Here is a 19,866-nt window from a genome sequence, read left to right as displayed (position 1 = left end):
ACAAGAAAACAAGACGGACAGATAGACGGATACACTTAGTGCATAATATAAGGTTTAATAAAAAATGGGTCTGTCTCAAGTCCTTCTAAGCGTGCTATACGTCGGCAAGAATTTAATATACGCTGTACCGTGCATATTTCTTTTACATCTATTCTATCTATTTTTTTATTAGGTGGACAAAGAAATTCTGTTATTTGGTTAATCCTACCTTAGGGCTAAGGACTACAATTCCTTTTTTCATTTGTTTCGTAGCTAAGGTCTTATCAGTGAATCAGTAAAATATTGTGAATGTTTTTTTTTTAAGAATTTTCCATTATTATTATTATTGTTACTTCTCTTTCTCTTTCTTATTCTCTGTTTTTGTTTTTTTTTTTTTTTCTTAAACATAAACAATTAATATGAAAATCTATAACAATTTCAAATAAACACATAAATAATTAATAAAAATAAATCACAAACTAGAATAGGATAACATTAAAATTAAGAGAAAATTAAAAGAAAAAATTATAAAAAAAAAAATAAAAATAAAAATAATTAAAATTAATCTAAAAAAGACAAAAATTGCAACATTTTGCATACATTTTTAAAAATACTTATTTTGTTTGTACAAAATAATCATTTCAAAATGTGATGATGAAACAAAACAAAAAATTTAAAAAAAAATTCCTAAAATAATTCCCTGAATATTTAACGAACATGTGCTTTATTGCAATGAAACAGATGCTTATGAATATCATGCGATTTTCTGTTCCTCTGTCTTCATATATTAATAGTGCCCAACGCCGAGATAATAATCCATATGTTCTTGCAATTCGCGTATCTGTGCACCAATATCGCGTGGCATGTCCTCGACATGTAAGGATTTAATTTTCGCCATAACGTCTTTGCTCATATGATCGATACGGAAGCCGCGTTCATCGAATAAAGGTTTTTCGCCATTTTCTTTACGTTTATCATCGACATATTTTAAAGCGCGAGCAATAGCTTCCGGGATCGGTGGTGGAGTAGGAATGTGTTCACCCTCAGGCATAAAACCGCCATTATCGCTCTTATAATTGACGCGATACAATTTACCATCGTCGCCAGTGTATTCGTAATAGCCTTCGGCATGGGTGCCACCGCCCTGATGCAGTTTAGCCTTCTCCTCGCCATAAATACCGTTTTCTGTTAAAAAGCTACAGTGAGCAAAAAGAAAAAAAAAAAAACAATTAAAAAAATATTTTTTTATTTAAACAATAAAAACTTACGCATGATCGTATTTGTTCGTTTTACGGACATTCTCCTGATGTAAGATCTTATGGCGTCCCTCGTCATCGTAATTGAAAAGTATACTGCGTGGAGTTGTAGTAGTAGTTGTAGTGGTAGTGGTTGTAGTGGTAGTGGGTTTTTTAGTGGTTGTTGTCTGTAAGTATTGCGAACAATCGATAGATAGTTATATGAATTAGAAATGAAGAAGAAAAAATTCGTTTTCTTTACCGTATATTTATTGTGACTGGAATGGAAAGAAACGAAATAAAGATCAAATTATTATTGTGAAGGTCATTATTTCGCTTAGCTTTACAAATACTTACTCATAAGGAACATCAACATGCTGGTAAGGTATGTTGGAGCCAGCGTAAGGCCCATAGCCACCGCCATAAGGATTGTGTATGTGAACGTATTTGCCTAATTCACGGTTATCGTGCACGTGAACATAACTCTGAACATTATGTTCATAACGACCTTTTAGGGAATTTATTAATAAAATAATATAAATAATTTTTGTTTAAACATTTGTTTATGTTTCATAAGCTATTCAATAACAAGAGATTAAGTTATGTTATGAACAAAGAGCAAAGAAAAAGAGCATAGATGTGAATGTAAGACTTTATTAGTTGAAGGGAGATAGCTTGAGCCCGACACATTCTTTACATCTTTTTCTTTGCTTTTTAGCTTCCAACACCAAGTTCTAAGTTCATTTTTTCACTTCGCATCATTTGTGATTAAGATAATGTTATGTTTATGCGTCTTATGTACAACATGAGAAATTTATTAAAGCATTCGACAACCGGTTCGATTTGAATCTTCTATCCATTTGAGTCTGTTTATGTATTCGAGTCGATGTTTTAAGGGAATTTTGTATTTCGATATGGGATCCTTGAACGAACCTTTGGAAAGCTTGTGGTATAGAATTTATTTGTTACTAAATTAATGCAGGAAATTAAGAGCGGATGAGGTCACATCGTTGGACCAAGATGATTTCATTCTTGGCATACAAATTTGCTGACTTGGATCTGGACTGCTATAGAGTACCTCTCCGATCCCACCCCGTCCAATTACTTTAACGACAAGCAGGTCATTATATGACATTTAAGATCTAGTTATTGGTATTTTATGATAAAAGCTGATGAAGCTTCCCTAAGAAAAACAAAACGATTGAATTCAATCAAATTCGACTTTCTCAAGATATCGTACGGCTAAAATTCCGAACTATTACTACAATTCTAAACATGAGACTGTAGTAAACAAAATGGCGTAATGACTTAACGGTCGATGTTTCTTCATTGTAAAGTTTCATCATATTTATATCACATTTATATTTTGATTTCGTAATGAGAGTAAATACTGTAAAGTAACAAGAGCTAATTTCGCGATCGGTGCGAGTACATTTAGTGAGTCCCTTGAATGCCGTCTGTTATAATACCATGCAATGGGTAAATCTTCTGACGTCCTTCGCCGTTTGCCAGGAACATCGGGAAAAAATTAGAATGAACTTCTTGAATAAATATCGATGGACTTCATAGCCACTGCTTTCGAAAGTTCGCTCATGAGAGTTTAACTTTAAACTTTTCTACAAGTTCTTCATAACCGCTAAAGGTTTCAATAGCTAAAGGTAAGATGAATGAGGTCATAGTTCGAGCCTGTGCGTTTGGAAATATTTTGAGCCAAGTTTTCAAATCTAACAGATTTGAAGATTAATTTTCAGAAGAAGGAGGTAAGCTTACAAAGCTGCTCTCTGCTGCTTAAGCTTAAGATTAGCGGGTTAAGCTGCATTGTAGGAATGTGTTAGCCATTTATGAGTATTTTAACGTATTCACGGTAAAAAACATTCTTATCTGAACTTATTGGATTCCAGCTTCTAGCACTTAAGAATTGCCTTACGAACGCACTGCAACGAATTTTGTCAGATATGAATTCAAAAAGACTTTGAGAAGAACGTAAGGATCTTGTTAGCTGTAAATCTCATTTTCTTCTTCTCTCATATTAGAGACGTGTCGGAAGGCCTTTTAGAACTCATACAAGCTTTGGCACAAATTAGGAACGATTAATATGAATTGTTTTCTGACTCTTATTCTCTTCTAATAAGACTCAATACTACATTTTTCTGGGAAAACTGATTTGTTTCTTGTTTTGACTTCAGTTTACGTTTTAAAAACTATTTCTTTGCTGCCATTAATCTAGGTCCACGATTTTCAATACATTTTGTTGTTGTTGTCAGGCCAATAAATATAAATAAAAATAAATGCATCTAATTTCAAGCTTTGTGCAACCGAGCTGAAGCTTTAGCCTTCCGATGTAATGATATCAATATTTGGTAAATGCATATAAATAGTTTCGAAATTGAGGAGAAAAAAAGTCAAATTGTTTACCATGGTATTCGCCATTTGCACCGTGATAGGCTATAAAATCCAATAAAAAAATATTATATAAATAAAATGGAAAAATAATTATTTAAATTTTAAAAATATTCAAATAATAATATATTTGAATATTCGAGGTATATAGGAGGAGAGAAAGACAGTCTGAACGCGAGAAGACGAAATAGAAAGATTTATAAAAAGTATTTCAAATGTTAAGAATATTGATAGTATATTTAAAAAGTTGGAAGTAGAACACGTTCTAAAATATGTTTGCGTGCGGAAAACTCCATTAAGTTTGTGTACTTTGTTATACCCTACACCACTTGTGGCGCAAGTTTGCGCGGATGTATGCGACACCGCACCTTCTGTTCTGCTCGATCGATTAGTAGTCACTTTCTGAAGTTTGTCTGTCCGTCGGTCCTGTTTTCGTGTGTTCAACCCACATTTTTCATTTAATATTTAACCGACAAAGGACGAGCGTTATTGCAAATGGTTCGGATCGACCCACTTCTTCGACTCTTACCCTTGTAACGCCTTTATTTGAGACGATATTAAGCGAACAGTTTTAGGGTATGCAACTGCGGGCCGTATCCCACTACACTGTTTTTACTTTTTTTTTTTCTGAAAATTTAAGATCTTTTGAAAACATATATATTTTGATATTTGTAATATATACATAAGCAGTTGAATAATTGGAATTTACTTCGGTTCTACAGGAGACTAATAATATGTAATAAGCGTTTGTCAAACTACTTCATTATGAATTTTCAATTCTACTTGCATGCACTACTAGTATTAATTAATTTTAATTATTAGCACTATTCTTGAAACATCTTCTTCTTCATCGTTTTTATTAATTATTAACTAAAAGCAAACTACAAGCTTCATATTTTATTCAAGTTATTATCGATTTCGTAAAAATTCTTGAATTCCTGTTCATTGGTTATTTTATGAAAAATTTACCTTCATTGCCAGGATAATATTTGCCGTCATTGGTTGGTTGATATTTGCCCTGTGCATGATCGTGGTGTGCATCCTTGCCGTATTGCGGAGCACGAGTCGGATGAGGTGGAGGCGCAGGGTTTCCTGCACATAATGTTGCCGTCAAAGCCTGAAAAAATGTTTTGCAATAATTTTTGGTCTAATATGGAAATTTAAAGAATTTTAATTTAAATTTTTCCAGCTTGATAAGGATGAATGACTTTGCAAGAATGTTATGCTCTCCATAGGTTGGTTTATCAAATCTATAATAAACTATCGATAAAAATACGCCTCAGAAACTTAACGAGTCTGGGTCGGGTTATAGACTGCGCATGGCTTACATACTTGTCTCTATTTGCCTCGGCCTACTGGCTAAGTGGCAAGTACAGACCTTTGTCTAAAAATTAAGAATAAACGTCAGATGCTTTGCTCATTTTTATGTTTCTTCATAATATATAAACTGGTTTGGACTGATTACCGTTTATTCCGAATTGTGTTTTAGTTATGTTGCTCATTAGGCATTGTCTCGTTTGTATATTGTATTCCGATAAGAAGCATGAAACTAGAAGGAAAAGGGGATCGATCTGGCCGCATATGCTCTCGTATCTAAGATTATCTGCGAAGTTTAAACTCTTGTAGGGAACAAAATCTGAATCCCAGACTTTTTACTTTCAATTTCGCTAGACTTAGTTGGCTTTTTTGAGCAATGGTAAAGAGCAAGTAGACGAGCACATTTTCTGTTTTTAAAGATGACAAACTCAGGAGACCGTTTTTTTCGAGCATAAGTGTTTTCCTAATAATATTCCTACATTAAGTTTAGAACTTAGCTAAATGAGTTCATTTCTTCGTCTGTTGTTGTTTCCAAACAACAAGATATGCAAATAGAGATGCACTAGATAATTGCAGTTTTAGTTTGTGCAGCTCTTTAAGTGATTAAATTTATCTCAGGTAGCGTATGTGTCTACATTGTTTACACATGTCCAATTATATGTGAATAGATGTTTGCTTTATCATCGAATCAAATATCGTGTACATGTCCGATTATGTGTTTGATAAATGTTTGCTTTACCGTGCAATCAAATGTCGTATGTTATTCGTTCATATATAATGAAATTTACGATACCGTTATTAAGATTTTGTTGAAAAGTTTTCTCGTTTCAATACAAGGTAACATTCGGTATTCGAAAACGCGGTCAAAGCTGATTTTAAATCTTTATTAATAAATAATAAAATATATATTCGCCATAGGAAGAATTTGCGATACCCATCACATGAATCGGGTACTTGGACAAGTTCACTTTACTGGTACTTTCAAGCAAAAGAGTTAATCTTTTGGGGAAAATTTCGGCATAGAGAACACAATTTACGAGATGTAGTCAACAGGTAAGTGGGGAGAGAGAGAGAGAGAGAGTGAGAGAGAGAGAGGTTGGACTGAAAATATTACTGCTTTTTACTACTATTGTGCCTATAAAACTATAGGTTAACGTAAGATCTCTATATATATATATGTATATATATATATATATATATATGTACATATGATTCGATTGAAGGGCTGCAGTGATGTAATCGCTTTTCCTTCCTGCATTTTTTATTTTTTTATATCAAGTATGTTACAAACGGAATGATGAAATGAATTAATATCTCCTTACCAGGGGATTTGACTATAAAGAGCAGAAGTCTTTTACTTTTTTTTTTTTCAAGTGTAAAAATTTGAATACATGAACTAAGCTATCTATTCAAACTGAAGTAGTCGCGATTTATTTTATTACCCTTAAGTTATTAAATAATGATCATTTGAATAGATTAACTTCAGTTTTATGGTAAAAAGATGCGACAACGTTTAACCATCACCAACTGCATAATGTTTGAATTGAAAGTTAATAAGCGTCGACTCTAAACTTGACATATAAAGTTTATAATTTGCCTTGCGCTTAATAAATGAAAGCTTAGAGTAAAGAGGTAATTATTTGCCACCGATGGAAGTAATGTCGATTGTTTAACTACCGTTAATCTGGGAGTGTTTTGTAAGCAAAAAATTTATTTTCAAATAATAGGAACTTTTTAAGGTTAAGACGCATAGTTAAAGCAAATTATTTTTATTATTATTACTTGAGCATTGACGCTTAAAAATCTTTTTCTTTTTTTGTTTTTGTATCTCTTATGTATGTGTGATGTACTTTCTAGTTAAGCCGAACTTAAAGCATCTGCTGATAACACAACTTATGCTAATCTATTGAATTTTTCATTAATTTGCGTTTAATATTAATTTTCTGAATTTGTATTTCTGGCATTTTAGCGACTTTTTGTCATTGCTTCAGTTTCAATGATTCAGACGCATTTGCGGGCTGTTGAACGGAAACCTGTATTTAGCAGGCAATGAATTAAAGAATTTCAAATATTAGGTTGCCATAAAGTTCAACAATATTTGCGGTCATTCAAACATTCACAACAACAGTGCGAAGAAGAAGAAAATGTAAACGTTTATATGTAATTATGATTTTTATACCCTACACCGCTTGTGTGATGCCAGCATGCAGTATTAAGTTTGCGTGTCGATGAATGAAACTTGAGAAAGGCCCAACTTTCACTGTACCGCTCTATTTCACTATCACTTTTTAAATCATCTAAGGCTGTGTGTCCGTCCGTCCGTTTTCTTTTCTTGAGGTATTTTGATTAGATTTGCTAAAGTATCGTTTTTTTTTTTTTTGAGCCAAAGACGAACGTTATTTAATGGTTCGGATCGGTCCATTTTTTCGACTGTAGGATGGGCCGTTGTCCACCACAGCCTGTTTAGTTGTTTTTCATGTTTTTCAAAACATTCATGAAATTCTGACTTCATATCTGCCCATCCATGTATCTATACATCTAAGTATTTGTTTATCTACATGTCCATATGTATCTACATATCTGTACAAATGCCGTCGTATCAGTTCCAGATGAGCCCTTATGGAATGTTAATCCGCACTATATCATCTCATATTGGTCGTTGTGTGCGTTTAAAAGTTCGAATGTCGCCTCCGGCTTTACTCCGGAGTAAGTCGTCCAAAACATGTCGAAGCATTTCTTTCGTCTCGCTGCATGGACCCACCGTAATGACAGTTAGTAGGTCACGGGACGGTGTAATTTCCACTTCCTTAGAAACGGTAAGCATATTTCTTAAAGATGACCAATCTGGATGGCAAGAGAGAGTGCGCATGTTTCCATGCCCAACCCAAAATTTGGATCAAGGAAAAATACACCTCTCTGTTGTTTCTCTATAGGTCTATAAATCTGTATGTATATCTGCATGTCTGTATAGCTAGACGTCTATACATCTATTAATTTATATGTCGGTATGTGTATGCTTGCAGCAATATGCCCATATGAAATCTATATAAATAATCTCTCCGCTATTATTTGTACTAAATTCATAGGCCGTTCTTGTTTCTTAGCAAATGTCTTCCGAAAGCTATGATCTTTGCGATGATATGAGCATAGTTTCGGATTTCAAGTTTTTCTTAATAAACATTCGCAAAACGAATGATTCAAGAAATCTGTTATCAATAAATTTTGTATATTATTATTTATTTATTAATTTTTTCATATTTTTGTCACACAAAACATTTCTCTTTTAGTTTACTCACCACAACGACAATAAATATTCCGCTAATTGAAATCATTTTGTTGAAGAATTTTTATTTAAATAAATTCTTGATTTTTACTAAATTCTCAAAAATTTTCACTTTTGAAATTTTGGTTTTGTGTTTTTGCTTATTTTATTATCACTTTTTAAATTTTTTTATATTTTTTTTATATATAATATTATCACTAGGCAATCAGTCACTCTGTGCGGATAGAATTCACAGAGGTGTGTGTGGGTGTGTGAGCTTTGTATTGTTTAATCCTTAAGCTTTGCTGGTTGCAACAGGAATGTTTGTTATCCGTTCTTAGCACAACGCATTTATATAGTGGCCCTGATATCTGATGAATTTTATTTCGTTTTCTTTCTTATTATATTGAGTGTTCTTTTGTTGTTTTTGTTTTTATTTATTTATTTACTTTTTTGTTTTTGCTTCTTTTTTTTTGTGATCTCAATTTGTGACTCTGGTTTTTCGTAAACTTTTGTTTTGTTTTTTTTTTTTTTTTTTTTTTTTTTTTTAAGATTTTGTAGTTGCGCGCCCAGTATGCATGTATTAATTGCAAAATTATAACGTGTTCGTTCGTTCTCTTCAAAAAGTTACTGCTTTAACAATTTTTCGGAACTTTTCACTTTTTTCAATTGTTTATTGAGAATATTCTTTTTTTCTTTTTTTCTCCGACTTGAAGATTTTAATTAATTTGATTATAGTTCTAGTTTAACTTGATTTAATTTAAAACATTTCTTTCTTTTTTTTAATCTTAAGTTCAATGAGTTTTTTTTCAATTTAGTTTTAATTTACTAAGAAAATTAATAACATATTATTTACACATGCCTTGCAGTCGTAACAATGAAGATAGTGTTAATTAGTTCCAAATGCAATAAAATGCTATATATACGAGTGCAAATTTTGTTGCCTTCAAACCGATATTACCCGATAATTCTTAGGTTCATTTCGTTAGCCGCCCACGAAGTAAATCCTATAAAGTTCCTTTAATGTACGCATTAATAAAAGAGTTCTTTTGCCATACACCACAGTTCAGAGTTATGAATGTCAAAAGTTGCGTGCATTGAGAAATGCGATTGGTGCCCTTCATGCATGGACGAAGAATGGATAAATCCAGTTATATATCCCATTTGTGGGAATTTGGGTGGATGTTTGCAATATTCGGAAGAACTTGAGACAGACCCACCTTTTATTATATGTAAGTTTGTCTGTTCGTCCCTCTGCCCGCTTTGCCTTCTTGTGTTCAACGTACAGGCCATCGTTTTTAAGATATTGTGATGAAATTTGGTTTGGTTGTTTTACCCCAAGGACGTGAGCTATTGAAAATAGTTCAGATCGGACCACTTATTCGACTATATCCAATATGAGGCCTTAATATGAAAAATCGTTACATAAAGAACTGTATTAAGCGAAACAGGCAGCAGGGTATTTAATGCTAGGCTCTGCCCCACTATAATGGTTTAATTTCTTTCCTTCTGATATAATCTAAGAATGCAAGAATGAATTAAGTAAAAACTAGTTGGAGATTAAACAGAGTATATGTATCCTAGCTTAGCCTGAAATTCTGAACCTACCATGCTTTCGTGTTGTTCGGTAATCGATTTTTATTGAAATTCCTAGTCGCGTATGTTAACCGAAAACAACGTAAAATAAAAAAACACACGGACAGACAAAATAAAAAGTGGATCTATTTAAGTCTCTCTTCGTGTTGCATACAGCCGCACAAACTTTTACGCAAGTAGTGTAGGGTATAGTCGTACCTTAGTTTCATAGATTGTATTAGAAATAATGCGTCAAGTTATTAAAGCCACTGTGTGTAACCACAGTAATCACTGTTGCAATCTGATTTCAAAAGTGAAGAGCGAAAATAACGTCTATTCATCAAAACTAAGAAAAAGTGAAAATAGTCAAAATCTACGTAAGATATTCGTTTTTTTACTCTTTTATGCATTATATCTACAATATGGGATAGATTTGATTTGTCGAATTTTTGCCACCTGTAGATATATGCGCAAGAGATCTTAAAAATAGATGTATTCTGGACTAATGTTTGGATTTAATACGTTTAACATCCGTCTCCTGCTATTAGGTTTAAAAACTCCCAAATTTTCCAAAAAAAAAAAAAAAAATACAATTTGCATCCATTTCTCCCCAAGTTTGATCTAAAAGGTCGTTGATCTCGCTCGTTCTCCCCTTTCAAAGAACACATCATCTTCTCTTTTGCCAAAATTAGTTTCCCAGACAGCATGCATGTATACCTTTGTAGCTTGATCGAAAATCCTGAAAGTCGGTTTAAGATGCTTATGATAACGTTTGTGAAGCCCAAAGGATCTTTACTCAATCTTGCTTAATCAATATTTTTGTGCAGGCTACGGATGTATAATAAAAAATTTGTTTTAAGCCAACTATCAGGTTTTCTTAACAACTTTTTTATATGCTGTAACAGTCCGGAATGTGTTGTTCGCCGTCATGTTTGCAATACACAGGTATACGCATCTTGGATTTGATAAGTTATTCACATAGTTAGTAAGTGCGAGTTGGTAATTGTTTCTCCACTTGTTAATGTATTGTTCTTATTCTCAAGATCATAAAAATTCAAAAACCGAACTAAAATTTGATCACCATGGTCTTAGTCTACCCGCAGCGGTTAAGTGAAGACATGACGCATCTATAAAATGCAAGTAAGAAAATTTGCACAGTTTATATATATATATTTTATCCAGCCATTTTTCTAAGAAGAAAACAAAATTTGTCTGCACAGAGCAGAGCTAGTCCGAATTACAAACCGCCTTGAACAACGAATCAATGGTCGGAAAAAGTCCACAAAATTTTTAATAACTAACAAGTTAATGCACAATTCTTCACAAATGTATATTGATATTAAGATACATATGTTTGCTTAAGATTACTTGGAATTTCACCCAATTGATGTATGTCAAGCAAGTTGTTAACCTCAGTTTTAACATAGCCAAGGTCTTACTTAGGTCGTGACTGACAGCCTCGACGATCTTTTTTCTTTGTTTTTTTTTCAAATGACTAATCACTCGCCCTATCCATTGCTCAGTAAACACGGTCAGAAGTGAGGAAAGGGAAAGAGTTAGGGAGGTTGTTGTTACGTCCTCAGCTCCGACTAGGACTGAGTAGGACTAAAGTAAACCCTACCGCAGTTGAGATTTAATTCGACCACGCGAACACTGGCTTGATAGGGTAGTTTCTTAGTTATTCGTCTTCCCAGACGGTAAAAGAAAAAAAAAACGAAAAATTTTTCATCAATGTACGCCTGAGATAAAATATATCGAAACCATGACCTTCTTCTCACTTCCTTTTTTTCATACAATACTTTTGCATAAATAATAAATTGAAATAAATTTTTTTTTCACTTCCTCTTAATATACAAAAGTTTTTCTATTTATTCTAGTAGTGGCTTACATTTACTTAAATATTTTTATTTACGCTCATTGACTGACTATACGTTGCACTTGAAATTCTTTAGTTTACTGGCATTGCCACCATACATGCATGCTATTCGGAAATAATTTTACGACTTATTTCTATTATTAAACCGAGTTATGTTTTTGTTTTTTTTTTCTGTTTTATTTTAGTTATAAAAATTCAGCAACATATGCTTAATAAAAAGCTTATGAGAAATGTTAACTCGCGTATGGTTGTTTTAAAACTAAAATAAACTTTTTTAAATAAACTCATAATAAATGTAGTTTTATACAATTTGATTGCATTCAATAATTTGCTAACGAAAAATTGAAAAATTTTTTTTTTTTTTTTTTTTTTTCAAACTTGGCTAGATATGTACAGTTAGATATTTCAAAATGAATTAAAAAAAATTAATTTCTATTATAAGATGATTATCAATGTAATTTTATCTCATTTAATGTTCTTAGCTTAAGAAAATCTATTCAAATTGTTTCTAAGATCTGATTAAGTTATTATAATGAAAACTCGTCGTCGTGTCATAATGCCTTAGAATACAATTTAAAGTAGTGAAGTATTTTAATCCTTTAATTATTTCCTGTAAAAGTATTCTTTGAAGATTGATTATCATTGCCATCTTCATCGACATATGTATATATGTATATATATATATATTTATATATATATGCCTTCTTTTTTTTTTTTGCAAATATATTCCAAATATATTCTCATTTTCATGCTAAAATATTTATTACTTAACTTTTATGATAAAAACTTGTATTACGTGCTATTAATCTAACAGTGCGACTATTTCGAGTTTTCTAAAACTTATTAATACTGAACTATTAGGTGATATTGTGTAGCTTTTTGAGCTATAATCAAGTGCAGGCTGAAGAGGAGAAAGAGTTCGTATTTAGGGAAAAAGTCGAGGAAAGCCAGGGAAACCATTTGTTACGAAGAGTGTCAAAATGAAGGCAGAGAAATGTACAGACCCATCGAAGGCACAAATTAGAAAGATAGAAAAAAAGAGACTCGCAAAAAAAGCCAACAAGAGCACAGAAAGAAAAATATCGAAATAAAGAAAGGCCAAGGGAAAGCTTGTAAAAGGGCAAAGAGAAGGCCGCAGAAAAAAAAAAATGAAAGAGAAAAACGCTGAAGAAGTCTAAATGGTGGCTTCATACGTACAGAATGCAGGGAGAGAAAAAATATAGTGCAAGAGAAAGACGGCGGAGAAGAACAAACAGTTAAGTGATGAGTTCATAGCTAGAGAAGAAAGAAAAAGAGAAAAATGATAGAAAAGAACAAAGAGTTGTTAAGCGGTGAGGTCATAGGCAACGAGAAAAAGTAGTGCGAAAAAAAAGGAGCTTAAAATTATATATGAACGGAGAGGCATTGATGGCACAGAAATATAAAAAGAATGATATATAAAGAGCGAAAAGAGAAAAAGACAAATAGACAAGACTTCTGGGCATAAGAAAACGAAATCGGTGGTGTTTCGCAATTGTATTTCGTCTTCAAAACTTCGCAAAATAAAACGCATGCCATTAGCTTTAGTCACTTTTGAAGCTATAAACTTCAATATTTATAGAACCATAGCTTGATTACATTAGTGTCTAAAATGCTTCATTGCGCTGTTGGGAGCGAAAATTTAACTGTGTGTGAACAGCATAACCAAGGTCAGACAAGCCAAGGGCAGCTTAAAACTACTTGGAAGTCCCACCATATCGTGAAACGCATCAAAACTAATATCTTAAATAGAAATCAGTTGCGTTGCATTGCTGTGAATTATGGAATTGTCCTTGTTGCGACGTTGATGCATTACAGACATTTACCAACATGTGGCAAATAAAAAGTTTCCGAATGAAATCGGGAAGATACCAGTTTAAGGGCCGATGACGATACACATGGCAGAAGAAGCAAAAGCCAACAAAACGTAGAACGAATAGAAAACCGTAGCAGCAGTTACAGGATAATGCAGTGCAAATGTTAAGGCTCTATGTTCCTTGTAGAAATAAGAGGAATTTATATATATATGTATATGTATTAGTTTTTGAGTGCTTTCAATTAAATGAATTTATCAGTATCGTTGTATTTTTGGGCATGTAAAGACACAAGAGGACTCAATGCGCAGAGGATGCAATACGCCACTATAAGTAATGATTTTGTTTTCTTGTATTTCTCTCTCTCTCTCTCTCTCTCTCTCTCTCTCTCTCTCTCTCTCTCTCTCACTTTGACTCTCTCTCTCTCTCTCTCACTTTGACTCTCTCTCTCTCTCACTTTGACTCTTTATAAATAGTGAAGAACTTTGCATGAAGGAACATAGCTTTAGATAATAAATAGCAAAAAAGTGATGTTTGTATTCGTCGCATGTTCTAACCTGCTGCAAACATCTGCGAAACCCACTTAAGTGAAACTAAAATTGCTTTCAAGGAGAAAAGTGAAAGCATAATATAACATTCAGTTATGGCAACATCATATATAACAGTATGTAGGATGATATTATTAACTTTAGGTAGAAATTGAGAGCTTAGTGTAAATACTATGCAAGACACTTTCAAATATCAAAGATTTGTTTAACTTTAGAATTTTTAATACAAATTAATATAATGTTCCCTAACTGAACTGAACCTTTGGTCATCTGAATTTTTAGTTTTTCTTTCATTCATTTGTCTTGTTGGTATAAGGCTATATACTAAGGTTATGCATATGTAAGCTACTTCTAGAAGAACTGGGGATAGACTTACTTTTTTTTATAGCGTTTGATTCAGAGTCACTTTCTGAATCGATACAAGGCTTGTGTGTCCATGTAGTTTTTTTTTCTTGCGTTCCTAGCTATTGCAACTTTCGAGATATATTGATAAAATTTGTCGCACCGACATGTTTTGATTCAAAGACGAACGCTTTTGAAAACGGTTCGGATCAAAGTACTTTTTCTCGGCAACTTCCCATATAAAGTCTTTTTTCGAAAACTCGTTACATAAATAACAGTAGGATGATGGTGTAGCGCATTAACTATGGTGTGTAACCAATTTTGGGCTTTGCTTCAGCTGTCTGAGAATTCTAGGGTGTATCAACTATAAGCTTCTATTCTGCCGTGCATATGCATATATTTCGCGAAGATTTTTTTGGATGCTGGATGAATGTGTTATCTGATTAATGGTTATACACGATGGTGTAACACAAATTTGTATAACATGCTAGTGAACTATCTAAACTTCCGTTTAAATTGTATAAACTGTTATTTTCATTTTAATTATATCTCTCACATTTCTAAAATGAAGTTTGAACCAATTTTAACAGTTTTTTTTTATTTCATATGAACAATAGAAAAAAAATTTTGAAATTAATAAACTCGTTGAGCTTGTTTTCTTTAATTAAGAGATTTTAAAAAAAAAAAAAAAAAAAATTTCAAAAATATTTTATTCATTCCTAGTGAACAGAAGAATGCAATTTATTGAAAATTTTTGTTCTAATTTTGAAACGAAGTTTTTGTTAATTATAATTTATGTATATTTTTGCATAAATTAAGTTTATAAGATTTATAACGGGTCACATAGATCGACCAAGCGATAAGTTTATGCATTCAATTTTTGTCATTTTTTCTCTCTAAACGTTCGTCATATACTTATTATCTTGGCATTGTTGTTGTCGTTGTATCGACAAATTTTGGTTGTTTTTTTTTTTTTTGCTCATTTTGACAATTTCTCTCACATTTATCATTTGTTATTTAATTCAATTTTAAAATTAAAATAATATTTTCGTTTATGGGTATTTTTGCACTCTTTTACTGAATATGGCACATATGACCTTTTTCGAGAAAGTTACCGACGTTTTTTTTTTGTGCACAAGGTAGGACTTTCTTTAGGATTTCAAGCCGGTTTTTTCATAATTAAAAAAAAAAAAACTACATACGCTGTAAGACACATACATATTCGGTACACGTTGCCATAATAAATGTAAAACCACGCTCCAGAAGTTTCATTGGGTACAATCAAACCTAAAATAACCCTGATTACAAATATAAGTTCGAGTAGTAATGAATCTTGTGCGGGGGGGGAGCAGCTCTTTTTTTTTTAACATAACCAATCACTTAGAGAATGTTCGGTGTACCTTTAACAAAGCGATGGTGAGCAAGAAGTGGGTAAAGAGAAGATAGTAGGGTTGGCGCCAACTTTGTGGATGTATGCGCAATCGCTAGATTTTTTCACCAGTTGAGATTTGAATGCCCGAATACGTACTGGGTAGTCGCGTCTCTTATCTAATCGGCTAATCGACAACCGTAAGTGCTAAGTTTCCGATATCCATACTAATTTCGTAATCGTGAACATTCCAAAAACCGAATATTATCAGATAGGGCGATCGAGTACTAAAATGATCTTCACATAACGCAACATCTGATAATGCGGGTTGAAACGGATCGTTCATGGTAATGGCTACAAGCTGACACTGACACGGTTGGGTTAAAGTAATCCTTCACTGAACTCTTCATAAAATACTAAAAATTTTATCATTTCGCCACATAAAATGTTACTTGTCATAAGAAACCTTATTCGGCATAGGGTGCAACACATACATTCAAAAATTTGCTAAGATTAATTTTTATGTCAAATTATTTTCATGGACTAATTTTGATAGTAAAATATTAAAAAGTGTAACTTTTTGTCATAAGAAGACTGACTTTTCATAGAAAAGATTAGATGGAAGGGAGTTCAAACAATTGACCCATCCGATCCACATTTGTCTTATCACTTCAATATGTGGAATCTTTTGAAATTTTTTTTTTTTTTTAAGTTTCTATCCATCAACTTGAGGTGAACATAATTTTTTATTTGCTTTGCTTCGATTAGAAAAGATGGAAATGAAGCCATGTTGGAGCTTTAAGTGAAAGGTACAAAATATATTTAAAAAAAATTGAAGTACAAACAAAAGTTCAATTCTCGTTTGTGGAGCAGTGATAAAAACTCAACAAACAAGAAAGAATTCTATGTTAAAAATTTAATGATTTCCATTAAAGAGACATAGTAGAAATTGAATGATGTATCGAATAATTTATGTGAAATTAACTAAACATATATTTGTTCGTGAAAGGGTACTAAAAAATTCGACGACTTTCGTAGATAAGCCAAAATATTTCTGAGCGATAATTTCGGGCTGAGGTTTGAGCACTAGACCTGCAGTGCACACGTCAGATAGAAAACGGTCACGGGAAGGACGTATAGACACAGGGAGGATGAGCAGTGGAATATATGAAGAGATGGACACATGGACAGACAGGTACATGGATAGATGGGAAGTGATGCTTGCCACGTGAAATTAACTAAACATATAGGTGACTGAGAACTTTCGTAGGGAAGCGAAAATATTTCTGAGCGATAATTTCGGTCTGAGGTTTGAGCACTAGACCTGCGGTGCACACGTCAGATAGAAAACGGTTACGGGAAGGACGCATGGATAGATGGAGTATGAACATAGGTATATATATGAAAAGACGGACACATGGACGGATGGGAGGTGATGCTTAGATAGATTTCAAAAACTAATCTAAATCGTTTGGTATAACAAAATATTGAATCATTTCACATCTTTCCATACATACTGCATACATTATTTGATATACGATATAGGCAGAAATCTGCTTCGGAAGAGTCTATCATTTTCGAAATGTATATATGTACAAATAGTTTACAAACCCTTGGAGCTGATTTTAACGTAAAATAGCGCCAGTATATGTACGTCTTGTTTGGATGTTAAATAAATTCTTGCGGCTGCTAGTCAGGTAATATTGCTTCTGGGCTACGTAATAGACTTGCAGTTAGCGAAAAAGTAAACAGTCGCTGTACATTAAATTAAGCGAGAAATATTCAAGATTCGCGCTTTAAGATAAATATAATTTCGTTACGTTTCGTTTATATTGATGTGATCGCACGCCAAGCAAGTACAAAAAACTCGTTGAACTCATAAATGCGAAGCGTTTAATGAACATCCCATAATTCACGATATGACAAATTTATATATATAAAAAAAAAAAAAAGGAAAAAAAATTCGAAAGCCTAAATGTAATAAAGCTGATTATTAAATTTAAACAACGATGAATGTGTTAAAAAATATCGGTCATTGATTTGCATTTTTAAATTGATGGCGAACATATGATGATATATTAATTTTGTTATGACACTTGTGAGAGGCAAAAGCGCATGCGCTCGCCAAAGTTCGTTAAGCATACAACATTGCCTGATTGGGTTAATATGTTTGGTCATATTGTCGAATTCTGTCATCGCGAAGCACTTTTTACATATGCTTACAGCCCAATAAACAAAAGTTGTATGCTTTCAAACCAATAGGATTGAAAGCATACAACCTTTTCCTTCCTAAAGCGTCGTTTGTGGGAATATGTTAAGAGAATGAATTATTTCCCTTAAGCGTGAACCACTATTCCCTTCTCCATTGGCTATATTTAATAGCTGATGAAGCAGCGAAGACGACGTCATTCAATTGCTTAACAACCCTCTGCAATGCTTTATGTTGCACATATGTTCGAGGGTTTGATAGAACATTTTCACTAAAGGCTTTTTTTCAGACATTTTCGATCCGAAGTTAAAAACTATGAATACATGTGCCGCTGTTTAGAATAATAAACGCACTGTACAGCCGGATGGCAGTAATAAATAGGTTTTAAATGAACATTTCCCAGTATTTTTTTGACAGAATGCATACGCTGCTTTACGCCTACGACTCTTGATAATATATTTAAGCATATAAGGATGAAAAGTGTTTGACTTTTCAAATAATTGTAAAGGAAGCATTCTTACTTAAAGTTGGTCTAATTAATATAATCCCTTCATATAGCCGTATGAACGATCCCTTTGAGGCGAAGACAGTTGTTTGATAGTCATAGCCGTTGCAAACTCTTTGTTTGAACAGAAGCCGAAAATGAAGAAAATTTTAATCGGTTTTGCTTTCTCTCATGGAAAAATCCTACAATTTATGGGAAGAAGACTTCTTGCAGTAGCTGCTTCCTTAAATTGCGAGGTGGGGGACACGTTTGGATTATTCTGTTGTGGGATTTTTGTTTTTTTTTTTTTTAATTTGAAAGCAATGTATATAGCAACGTAACACATTCTTTTCGATTTGCTTACTCGCAACTGAATTGAATCATTGATAAAGGAAGGCTTCCTTTTTCCTATACCTAGTTTCTAGCCGCGATTCATGGTTTAAGCTATGATTTTCTGCAGATTGCCGAACAATTCTCATAAGCTTGATGGGTGTTAAAAATTCGTTTTGATTTAAAGATAAACTTTCACTTGTTTTTTGCTGCTTTAGCTGCTGGAGTTTAATCAACCCTTAAATCATGTTAATACCTTGTTTTCGGTTGTTCGGTTTTTTTTTTTTTTTGCTCCTTTTCGAAATATTATCGCACGCATCTTCAAAAAAATTAATTAAAAGTTCAAATTTCAGTTTGCTTGAATTGCATGGATCAATGACAACATTCACACTTTCCTAGCCAATCGAACTGTCATGCAAATTCATTCTCTCTCAGGTATGCATCAAGGTTATGAATGAATAAACAAACGCGAAGCTTGCTTCACTTACAAAAATTGCCTGAATGCATGTCGTTTGATAACAATTAATTTAGTAGATCTTTATTAAAATCTGGCAATTGTATGTGTGTGTGTGTGTGTGTGTATATATATATATATATATATATATGTAGGGATTATTCGCTTTTTGTTTTAAGTTCACTGCACCGGAGTACATAATAAGGCTTTTTCTTTTGCTCTTAACCCAGCATCACCCAGTAACTGTTATTTTTCTTTCTTTTTCTTCCTACAAGACTTCATCTTCATCTCTCTCAGCTTACAGTTGGTTGCACACCTAGGCTGTGTTATTACGATTATTATTATTTTATTTATTTATTTTTTTTTTTTTGAAGCAGTGATTATTATGTAGTTTACGATTGTCATTAAGCCACCAGGTAGTCGTTGACAAAGGCAGCGAAAACTGTGAGCTGTTAACCGTTAAGGACGTCCCGCTTGAATCACCGGAAGGCTTTTACTTCCATTATTTGTATGTATGTTTAGTTAACACGTCTGCTTGGAATTTATAGTTCAGAAATTATTTAAAGTAAAATAATAAAAAATGAAAAAAAAAAAAAAAAAAAAAATTAAGTAATAAAATAATTTTGAAAATGATTTTTTAACAATTCCTGTTTT

The 19,866-nt window shown here is 32.8% G+C and overlaps 1 protein-coding gene across 2 annotated transcripts; it reads right to left on the bottom strand.

The window, feature by feature from the left end:
• Window positions 1-694: 694 nt before the first annotated feature.
• LOC119635937 (larval cuticle protein LCP-30) lies at window positions 695-8,326 on the bottom strand. 2 transcript variants are annotated; one of them, XM_038030976.1, is made up of 7 exons: window positions 8,228-8,326; window positions 4,584-4,731; window positions 3,630-3,659; window positions 1,572-1,722; window positions 1,477-1,492; window positions 1,248-1,402; window positions 695-1,175 (listed from the first exon to the last, which is right to left on the bottom strand). In XM_038030976.1, exons 1-7 carry the CDS (start codon window positions 8,261-8,263, stop codon window positions 767-769), a joined length of 945 nt encoding a protein of 314 aa, XP_037886904.1. In that variant the 5' UTR covers window positions 8,264-8,326; the 3' UTR covers window positions 695-766. The 2 variants fall into 2 exon arrangements, with proteins under 2 accessions (XP_037886904.1, XP_037886905.1); XM_038030977.1 differs by lacking the exon at window positions 3,630-3,659.
• Between the last annotated feature and the right edge of the window lie 11,540 nt (window positions 8,327-19,866).

Source organism: Glossina fuscipes, unplaced genomic scaffold (assembly GCF_014805625.2).
Source record: "Glossina fuscipes isolate IAEA_lab_2018 unplaced genomic scaffold, Yale_Gfus_2 27, whole genome shotgun sequence".
NCBI classification, from domain to species: Eukaryota; Metazoa; Arthropoda; class Insecta; order Diptera; family Glossinidae; genus Glossina; species Glossina fuscipes.
The sequence above is the reverse complement of the archived record's forward strand: the minus strand, read 5'-3'. Positions and strand labels throughout refer to the sequence as shown.